We start from the raw sequence: 11,513 nt of genomic DNA on the forward strand, positions 1-11,513 counted from the left end.
TGGCATTCGTTTATACGAACTACGGCGAAAAATTTGTCAATAAAACTAGTTACGCCGGCGTAAGTAGCTAAAAAATCAGCGCTTCCAACTGTGGTCCATCAAAAGTGCGAAATCGTAAATGATAATGCAACTTTGGAGAGAAATGGGTCGCCAAAAACCTCACTGTGGGAATTTAGGGGGCGTAGGAGTTCAGTTAAAATATCGCGGCTGACATTATGCCCCTATTTACGTGCCTGTTCGTAAACATAGCATCGACAATAATTCGTGGTTTAACATGTCAGGAAGGTCGCGCGGAGTATTTCGTACACCCCCAATTAACCCTTTGCACTGCTGTGAACGTACTTCGAAGACTACTTGACTACTTTTCGCCGAAGCACTTCGAAGGGTCCCTAATCCGGGACCCTTTCCTCGACGAGCTTACCCTCGCTGGCCCCTGAAACTGGGCTATTTTTTAATGCATTACCTGACGCAACCCTGGGTTTCAAAGGGCTAAGGTGCCGTGGGGGGAAAAAGAGTAAAGTGCGTGTTACTGTGGGGCTGTGCGTCAACCAAACGGGCACGGACAAAATAAGCCCGTTGTCATTGGGAAATTTGAAAGGCCACGGTGCTTAAAACATGTAAAATTGGAAGCCCTCCCCGTTTTTTACCATGCAAAAAAAACAGCTGGATGACCCGAGAAATTTTCCAGCAAACGGTTATACGTCTACAGAGAAAAATTGCTGGAGAGAACAGCAAAATTGTTTTAATAATGGATAATGCCACCGTTCATAAATACGTGGAAGATCTAAAATTGGCTAATGTTCGAGTCCTCTTTTTACCCCCGAACTCGACAAGCAAGTCCCAGCCCTTGGATCAAGGCATTATCCAAGATTTTAAAGTCCAGTACCGGAAGAAGCTTGAGCGGCATTACTTGCGATGGATCGGTATGTATACATTCATCTATTTTGCCCATGTGCGTTTGGATATCGATTTAGATATTTTTATTCATGATTATCATTCTTTCAAATCTATTTGCTACTTTTATAAATGGGAACAGAAATTAATAACATCCCGAAATGGACGTTGATACATGCAATCCGCGCCATAATATCTTTTCGTGTATATATTGGCCTTTGTGAATGAACAACTTAAATATCTGAAGTATTGGGCTCTATTTACCGCCTATTTATATTTCAGGCTTCTCGTAATGAAGACGCACTTCCAAGTCTAACCATGAACTTTCTTCTCACGCGCTTCCCCGTTCTCCCATGCTGGGGTTCTGTCTTTCAAAAGCCTTAAGGCAAATTTGTCCCTTCCCTCCTGCCGCCTTTGGCTGATCTTGCTGACACCCACCTTACGCATCCCAAACCCCTCCTTCCCCAGCATTTCCCATTCACTCCCTCCCTAAGGTGACTGAGCTTGTGTGCGTCGCAAAAAAATACGGCCCCCAAAAGTAGACTGAGGCAGAGCTGAAGGCCATTTCCCCACCCTTCTTTGTCCTGCCCCCTTCACCAGTCCTTGTGATGACCACACTTCTTCCCTCAGGCAATCCCCATCCCACTCTTATTCACCCCACCCACTGGGAACGTTCCTCGATTGTGGAGAAGGGCATGGTTCATCTTTACCTGCAACGGGGGGAAGTTATTAACCGGAGAGAGGCGGAAGAAGTATCTTCCACTATCGGGAAAATGGTGCCGCGCTTATAATTGTCTCTCTTCTTCTCAGCTGACTTTTCAATTGAAATTATTTTCTTTGCTCTTTCCACACTATATTTATTTACGATTATGGCGCGACTATTTTTTAGTGCTAAAACTAAGAAAATCTTTTCTCTATGTCAATTATCCTTTGCATAACTTTCAATACGGCGGAGAAAAGAACACGAAAACTAAATGAGGTGACGGTACAGGTTTTTGCGTGTCATTTTTTGGGAATTCACGCTAGCGAACCAATACTTAACCACGTTGAGAAATGATAAAACGTCTCTTGTAGGAAAACAATCAATGTGGATAATAACGTTTCTATCTATATTTCTCCGATAATGTAAGATGTTTCTCCTGTCGTTTTCCGGTTGGAACCTTGCTCCTGTCGGCATAAAAGGAGAGAAACATACTATATGAACAGGTCACCTCACACCCGGTATGAAGAATACAGTCCTGATGAAGAATTAAGTCTTTTATGGCAACGTCTGCGAATATGATGGAACACAGTAGTCGGACGGAGAACTCAAACAGAATTTACTTCAAATAGTCGCCAGAAGATAATCACATCCTACGTTATTTATGATCGTAATTGAATCTCAGTGAAAATAGAGCACATTCTGCTGAAAATACGAAGTAACTCGAAATATTAACTTACGAAGGTTATTTTGGAAACGGGCTAAGACCCTTGTTTTTCTTTTTTTCTCGTCACTGAGCGATAGAGGGCGACATAAATGGCGGTTAGGCCGGCTGCCGCTAAAATTCCGTGGGTTTCAGAAACAAATATCTATCTTTTGCATACTTAATAGTAGCTATTGGCTCCTAACCACAAATTTATTACTGTAAATCCTTATAATAAACATTGCAATTCATTATTTGATTACGTTTTCTAAACTGGTCGGGAATTTCTTTAGCGATCGTTGATGTTGAAGTATGAACAAGAAATGGGAATTTTATGGTGGTATAATTATTTAACGATTTTTCACATCATAAATCGAAAGCAAAAAGCCTTATCTATGAATTATACCGAGAATAACCACCGAAAACATTTAAATAAGACAACTAAAGACAAAAAACGGCGGAAGAAACAAAAGCGAACATTTTTTTCGTGACTTATGAAAAAGGTTTGAATTTACGAAACTCGATTTTACGAAGTGCCAATTTTCCGGTCCCACTGACTTCGTAAAATCAAGAGTTTACTGTAATTCTATTGAAAACTCATATCCCAAAAGACAGTTGCAATGAAGGAGTCATCATGATGGAGTCCTTATGCTTTGCATTTCATACAAATAAATTCTTTAAATGCTGTATAAATAACTGTATCTTTGTACGGTGACGGATCCATGGAGGGGGGGGGGCTAAGGAGGGTATCCAATTTACTCCCCTTGGGTATCCACTTTACACTAGATAGAATGGTGGTTTATTTCCGACTCCCACTACAGCTGGAATTTTAACCTCACCTAGCCCACCCCCTTGTCCCTATCCTGGATCCACTACTGTCTTTGTATAATTTAGTAATCTGCTAAATATTTAAAACATGTTCAATGAAAGCTTCATATTTTGTGGGCTGAGAATAAAAGAAAATATCTATCACATATATAGTATAGTATTCATAAACACCACTGAGAGTTGAAAATTAATGCTTTCATTCTGATTAGATATGTTTTTTGACAGATTTTTTATAAATTGAACCCAGAAACATTAATATCTTTGCACCCCATCTCTTTCCCTTGAATCTTAAATACAACACAAGCCTTTGCTGTTGATTAGATATGAAGTTAGTTATGTTAGCACTTAAAACTTATTCTTACATAAGGTTTGCAAAAATAGTATTAACATAAAGAATAGATCCCCCATCCCAAGCTATGAGCCAAAAAGAGTTGCAATATTTGTTACAGATGCATAATTTTATAACAACATGCAGCCTACTTGTAAAGTATGTAAGGTTTGCTGCAAACTGTACATTTATTTAATAATTGGATGGCATGAGCCCTTGAAGTAACTGTGGTAGGGTTATGCATAAGTTATTCAAACTTTATTCATTCTTCTCTAATTATAATTTTTGACTGTGAAGCTATGTTCATAATCAGTGATTTCTGAACATCCATTCAATTTAAAATGGCAATGAAAACATTCTCAATGGCATAACCATAAAGACTCACAGTCATCCCTATTACAATATCAACTACACTATTGACAGCCAGTATCAAAATATGTTTCACTTTATACTTCAATGGTAAGGGCTACTTGGTGTCATGCAATAGATTTTGGTATCTCTAATGAAGAAATTTAAACTTAGTTCTGTCCCTTATTGAAAATTTATTTGCCAGAGATTATGGATTTCATGAAACATATTGCTTCTTAAAATTTTAATAAAACTGAAAATGCTCTATAAAAACACAAAAATCATCAAAGGAATTACCATGAATTGATCATAACAATGACATCATTGTGACAGAAGCCTCGTTATCGTTTTAATGAACACTGATGAATTTTTCTATTAGACGGTGGTTGGTTATAAATTCTGTTATTTAAATTATGGCCATGGTGAGTACTTTGAAAACGGGAAAGGCTTTGATTATTCACAACTTGCAGGCTGTTCCTAATTCCGTAGGGAACGCAGAGATGATAATAAATTAGCGTAACGGCCATACTAACGCTAAGAAGATATATCTTACTGCAAAAGTATGATTAAAATTTATCGTCATTATGATTAAATTGTAGCCTCAAAATGTTCCTAAAATCGCTCTGGTGGCGTACTCAATAGAAAACCATTTCAATTGGTTTCACAATACAAATGAGAATCTTCGTTCTCGAATAATAAGCACAAACAAGGTTAATCTACCACTATTTCTTGCAAAGGGACTCCACCTTGATTCAATCCATTAACAAATAGTAATTCATTATCTCCGTGTAATTTATGGTTTACACAATTAACACTTGTACATGCCAAATATTCACAGATCGAGGCGAGTATTTTTATTTTAACGACACACTGATGATTGACCATAAGATCGTCAACGATTAAAACCGAAAATATTGGCGTCATCTTCGTTTTCAAAGCTAACCATCACTTCAAAACAAACGTAAACAATTCTTTCACCACTCTCCAACTCGATTTTTTTTCAATTTTGACTTTCGTCTGTTTCACTTTTCGCGATCAATTGTTGGTATGAGAATTACAGTAGCTGCGCTTTCCTCTCGTTAAAGTTCCCATCAGCCAACCGGCGGTAGGATTTGCTTTATAAAACACAACCTCTCGTTAAACTCCACGTTACCGTAATCTCCACGTCAACTTAACGTGAGGTTTAACCAGACATTATAAAACCGGCCCTAAGAGACATGAAAGGGCCTTTAAGACCTCATACTTCATGAGGTCACATGAATGATGTCTTAAAGACCGCATACTTCATGAAGTCTTGAAGACCTCACACTTCATGGGGTCTTCAAGATCTCACACACATGAGGCCTGAAAAATCAAGTCATGTATATGTTAATGAATTATAATTTCAATAGTAATTATATATTTCTGCGTGTATAATATTTTTTCTTCCTTCAATTAACTCTTTATATTAAGAGATGGGTTCGTAAACTTCTCCCTCCGATTCTATTAAATAAGCTGACACTTCCACTTTCCGCTGGGTCCGCCATTGTGTTGTCGTGTTATTCTACTGCCTTGAGCTCAGACGTCTAGTTTATGATTAATATCGTGTGTACTCCATGGTCTAGTTCTTGCTCGTGTTTTTCCTTGTGTCTACGAACGTGAATCAGGATTCCATCAGATCTGAGATCAGCACGAACCTTGTGGACATCATGATGTGTTACGTGCACGGAGACTTGGAAGGTAAGTTTCAATGATTTTATGTGTACGATTCTTTATCCACTTGTTAATGACAAAATCCATTAATTATACTATTTTCCAAGCTGGTTAAGTTCATGCTTATCATTGAGTATCGGTAAATATTCATGTAAAATGTTTAGATGGAACACGTTTTGTAACGTGCCTTTGTTGTTGTTCATGTTTCATTTCATCCATTCATCGTATCCTAATAAATTTGCTGTTATCGCATTTTAAATTATCTCCGCTAATATACACTATCTCGATCATATCTAGTACGTGTTCAAGCAGTGTTTTTATTATCTCGGGTTCACAAAACAGTTTTCCCTAAGATCATTGAAGTTTATAAACTTCTCAGTTCAAAATCATGACGTAAACAAACAAAAGTGCTAACCGATTTATAATTTGCTTGATTTCACTTCGTAATGTAACTTATGGAACGATAAAGCATGGAAATAACGTTCACCATGTATTTAAGTTAACTTCTAAGTGCATTCTAATGCAATAGGAATGTAATTAAGTGTAAGAGTTAATCAAAAGTAGTTCACTAATTCGGTTACTCCTAAAATTAACCAAGTTAAAACGGTCACCTTCGGTGCTAAAACCGGCCCTGGGAGTATTTAGGGACTGCTAATGAGATAAATAGTCTTTATCTGGTTTATTTGATGTTATCATGTTATCAATTATAACTCTCAACAAACTTAAGTTCAATGTTTTTTTTTCAGCCTCTGTTATGAAATGGAACCTGACATCAGCAAGTAGTGTCGCCTTGGAGAGAGTGGAGAGGCAGTGGCTGTATCAAGCGGAGACCGCGTAAAGTATGCAGAGAGGAAGAATTCAAAACTCGTTATGTTTGTTTATTGACTTAATATTATGAAGAATAAATTTATAAATATCATGAAGTTGTCTATTCCATTTTGTTTTTCTGCCTTATTTCCACCTATGGTTCTTCTCATTAGATGTATTATTTTGCTTTATTTTAATTGGATACGTCGGGTACTTATGTCGTCGGAGAGTTTTCTTAAATAAAGGTGCGTAAAGTATTTTGAAATCTTAATTAATGGGCTGGTAGGGGCCCCGGCGTTTTTGTAGGCTATTTCAAAGCCATCTATCGGAATTATTACGAAGTGGGTAATTTTTCTGGTTCTCCAGGTAGTTCCATTATCACACACGTGGAGGCGCCACATTTGCGCCTATATCATATTGGAATTGTTGTAGGAGTCCTATAAGACCTCTTGTATGAGCTCCTTCAGAGTCGTGTGAGACCGCGAAAAGAATTCCTATACGAGTGCATATGACCTCACGGAGACATCATTATGAGGCCATTTGGGACTCTTTTGAAGGAGTCCTACAAATTCGTCAGACTTCTTTATGACCTCATGCATGAGTCATACGTGTTTACTGGGTTACTATTAGTTCCACACGTCAGAAGAGTCGTAGGTCACAGTTAATCAATTCCACAAGACTGCGCCATGTTTTAATCTTTTTATTGTCATGTAAAAACTTATTGCAATACAAAACTTCAATCCACAGTGATCCACAGATATATCACCTAGTGGCCAACCTGCTAAGTTTTAACACCAAGTTACATGGTGGCCAACCCTGAAGATTCACACATTAAAGATCTACAACAAAAAGTGCAGCCCAGTGAGAAATGGGTGGTGGAATCCACGTGGAACCCACGTGGAGATTAGGTGGAAATGTAACGTGGATACCATCCCTGGTGAAAATGAAATCTTCCCTTAACTGTTCGTAAGCTGTGCACGTACTGTGCAAACGGTTCACAAATTTTCTGGGCCGTTCATGAAGTGTTTGGGAATTGTTCGCACGCTCTAACCTGGTACCCACGAACGGCCCATGAACGGAAAGCCTTGAGCACGGCTCCTGCGCAGTTGGACATGAACGCTTCCTGAACGCTTCATGAACACATATTTTAGTTCTGCACATCTCCTCCACAATTACTAAATGAAATAATTTATCCATGATTCACTATTTTACATAATTGATCATAAGGAAAACAACCATCATTGTGTTCATAATTTTCTATGCAAAATTAGGATCAGATATTGACTTAAAACTTGAAAAATTTCCTGGGCCGTTCATGAGGTGTTTGGGAATTGTTCGCATGCTCTAACCTGGTACCCACGAACGGCCCATGAATGGAACGCCTTGTGCACGGCTCCTGCACAGTTGGACATGAACGCTTCCTTATTTTAGTTCTGCACATCTCCTCCACAGTTACTAAATGAAATAATTTAGCCATGATTCACTATTTTACATAATTGATGATCATTAACATATCACCACGAATTAAGGAAAACGACCATCATTGTGTTCATAATTTTCTAAGCAAAATTAGGATCAGATATTGACTTAGAACTTGACAAATTTCCTAGGCCGTTTATGAAGTGTTTGGGAGTTCACACACTCTAACCTGGTACCCACAAACGGCCCGTGAATGGAACGTCTTGTGCACGGCTTCAGCACAGTTGGCCAAGAACGCTTCCTGAACAGATTATTAAATTCAATAGCCCAACCCATTTCTTCCACAGTTACTAAATGTAACATTTAATTAATGCTATTCATGATTCACTACTTTGCATAAATGATAAGCATGAATTAAAAGAAACATGAATGAGTGCATTATAAGGGAAGACATTTAAAATTAGGGCTAATATGTTCAAAAATTCAAAAGGGCTTTAACTGTGAGTGAATGTTTATGCTGAGTTATTGGTGAAATACGCAAAAATTGCCAAATTGGTATAATGAGGGTAATATATATTTACATTGACAGTTTTAATAAAAGTGTAAATATATAAGTACAAATGTTTTGAGGTTGCTATGCATTTACAACAATAATGTGAGCAAAGTAAATAAAGTGGTGAATGTGTGACTTTCAAATACAATCCTGAGCTTGGACAATAACTGAAAGTACTACAAATAACCCCAGAAGCTTGAAAATCTTGATTCCCAAAGACTTGAGAGCTCTTCCTGAACAGTTTAGTTTCATTGGTATGCAACACTTCAGTTCAGCCTAGCTACAGTTTGTAAACATATCTACCACAGCTTCCTGATCAAGCACTGGTATTATTAAATGGATTTCTTTTTCTTGACCTAGCAATTATTTAATGATGATTAATGTCTTGGTGTATAGGTCTGAGAATGATGTACAATTGTTATGAATGATAAAGGTTGCATACCTGGTGAAAATAAATTGTTCAAGAACCATTCCAAAAGTGTGACACGAAATGTTCAGAAACTGTAGCAGAAGTGTTCATGAACTGTTGGGGAACCGTTCTTGGAGTGAATTTTGGCGTTGCAAACTGTTCAAATAAGCTATTCATGGGGTATTTTCCTGCTGTTCATGAGGTGTTTTCAGATGTTCATGACGCATTCTTTTAACTTTACAGGAAGTATTTACAATTATACCAATGATGATTAATATCTTGGATTGTAGGTCACAAAAAATACAGAAAGAATTCAATTGTACACAAATGTAAAAGAAGAGACAAGAATTTTGGCATATTATGTATGTAAAATTGAATTCTATTTACATATATTCTTTTATTGTAACAAAACATTGTAATAACCTTTCATTCCTTTATGCATAGGCTGATTTACGGGGGAGAGCCCCCCCTCCCCCCAGACGCTTGAAAAATAGACAAGATTTTTAGTATTCTTTTTGTTTAATTGGGAGTCTCAATCATTTCCGTAATTTTATATTAATAAGTATCTTGTTAAGATAAAGAAAATATATTGTACAGTAATTTTTCTATGCATATTGTTACCCTTTAAATCTCAAATATGAGAAGACTGTTTGCCTGTCACACCCATTTGCCCCTCCCAGAATAATATCCTGGATTCGCCCTTACCTATTCATGTATCAATTTAATGTAACCATTATCATTCATAGCCCAGAATAAGGTATAAGGAATATATCGAAATGTTGGTAAACAATTTTGCATATTATTCTCACAATTGTTATTTACACAATTATTATTGTCAGACCTACACTTCGAGATGTTAATCATCATTGGTATTATGGTAAACACTTCCTGTACAGTTAAAAGAATGCTTCACGAACATCTGAAAACACCTCATGAACAACTGGGAAACGCCTGCTGAACAGCTTATTGGAACGGTACGTCACGGTTCAATGGGCCAAAATACAGTCCGTGAACGGTTCAATAATAGTTCATGAACACTTAGGGAAAAGGTTCTGAACACTTTGTGTAATGCTTCCTGCACGGTTACTGAACACTCCATGAACAGCTGAGCACCTCATGAACAGCTGGGAAACACCTGCTGAACAGCTTATTGGAACGGTTCGTCACGGTTCAATGGGCCAAAATACAGTCCGTGAACGGTTCAATAATAGTTCATGAACACTTAGGGAACAGGTTCTGAACACTTCGTGCAACGCTTCCTGCACTGTTACAGAACACTCCATGAACAGCTGAACACCTCATGAACAGCTGGGAAACGCCTGCTGAACAGCTTATTGGAACGGTTCGTCACGGTTCAATGGGCCAAAATACAGTCCGTGAACAGTTCCCAAACAGTTCATGAACACTTAGTGAACAGGTTCCGAACACTTCGTTTAATGCTTCTTGAACGGTTCGTGAACAGTTCATTTTCACCAGGGATGTGTTTTTGGTCGTGGAATCAACGTGGAACCCACGTGGAAATTTGGTGGAAAAATTAAAACAACAGTAGGTGCTGTCCTAAAACCATTAAAACCTCAACCACTCTATATCGAAACCTTCTATATATGTGTCTACGATTTTTCATGTGCTCTCATGGCTGCCTTTGGCTGAATTATATAAAAATATAATGCGCGATACATTTTCACATATCTAGCGTGGTTTCAGGATGATAAATGACGCAATGTCACCAGAGGATTAAGTTCCACAAATTAGAAATTCTGTTTTAACATTTTATGCTAATCACCACAAATCCACTTGAAATCAACGTGGATTCCACGTGGGTCCAACCACTCAATATCCACCACCACCATAAATCCACGAGTCAACGTGGATTCCACCACCCATTTCTCACTGGGAGTATTCATGTATAGTACTCTAATTAAAGTTTTATTATCGTCTCTCTATGTTAGGCAATGGATGATTCTAGCAAAAGGAATGTCCATGAAGCTAAGTTCCTGGTGGCTCTCTGCAAGCACATCATTTTACAAGGCTATGATGCTAGTCAGATAACAATCCTTGCTGGTTATCTTGGACAAATGTTTCTTCTAATTGAGGTAATATTTAGTTTTCCATTACAGGTATGTACTGCAGAGCTATGCTTTGGCATTCTTGCTGAGAAAATAACTATGTAAAATATTTTTTAAGCTCTGATTACTTCTTTGCGGAAAGAAAAATTATTTCCCTGCTCTGAGCATTATGCATGAGCTCATATTCAGTCTATTTATTATTGTTCTGGTATTCTCAATTGACATCCATCAATGTGATTGATGGATGTAAAAGTATTTATGTAATATCTATTTTTATTCTATCGAGTATGTTGAATTTATTGATGTCACTTTTTGCAGGAGAGGGATAAACATGTTGCCATTCAGGATGTCAGAATAACAGTGGTTGATAACTTCCAAGGGGAAGAAAATGATATCATACTATTGTCCTTAGTCAGAAATAATGAAGAAGGGAAAATAGGATTTTTAGCAAGTGAAAACAGAACATGTGTTGCTCTATCCAGGGCGAAGAAAGGTTTGTACATAGTTGGAAACTTGGATATGCTGGCAGACAAAAGCAGCCTGTGGTCAAAGATCAGGAAAGTACTGTTAGAGAAAGAGGCTGTTGGGACCCATTTGACATTACAGTGTCTCAAGCATCCAGATCAATTGACTGAGGTCAGCAAAGCTGAAGATTTTAATGATATTCCTGGGGGTGGCTGCAGATTGAAATGTAATGAAAAAAATGAATTGCGGTCATAATTGTGAAAAGGTTTGCCACCTACAAGACCATGACCAATACAAGTGC

General features: G+C 37.7%; 1 protein-coding gene across 1 annotated transcript in view; it reads left to right on the forward strand.

Moving 5' to 3' along the window:
- The window catches only part of LOC124158130 (NFX1-type zinc finger-containing protein 1-like), a 163,764-nt gene extending 152,291 nt beyond the window's left edge, over window positions 1-11,473 (forward strand). Inside the window, exons 6-7 of the mRNA XM_046533314.1 lie at window positions 10,631-10,774; window positions 11,066-11,473. Of these exons, the coding sequence (XP_046389270.1) occupies window positions 10,631-10,774; window positions 11,066-11,467 (546 nt within the window). The 3' untranslated portion in view covers window positions 11,468-11,473. The remainder of the gene's footprint in view (window positions 1-10,630; window positions 10,775-11,065) is intronic.
- The last annotated feature ends 40 nt before the right edge of the window (window positions 11,474-11,513 follow it).

The sequence above is a fragment of the Ischnura elegans genome, chromosome 4, assembly GCF_921293095.1.
Source record: "Ischnura elegans chromosome 4, ioIscEleg1.1, whole genome shotgun sequence".
NCBI lineage: Eukaryota > Metazoa > Arthropoda > Insecta > Odonata > Coenagrionidae > Ischnura > Ischnura elegans.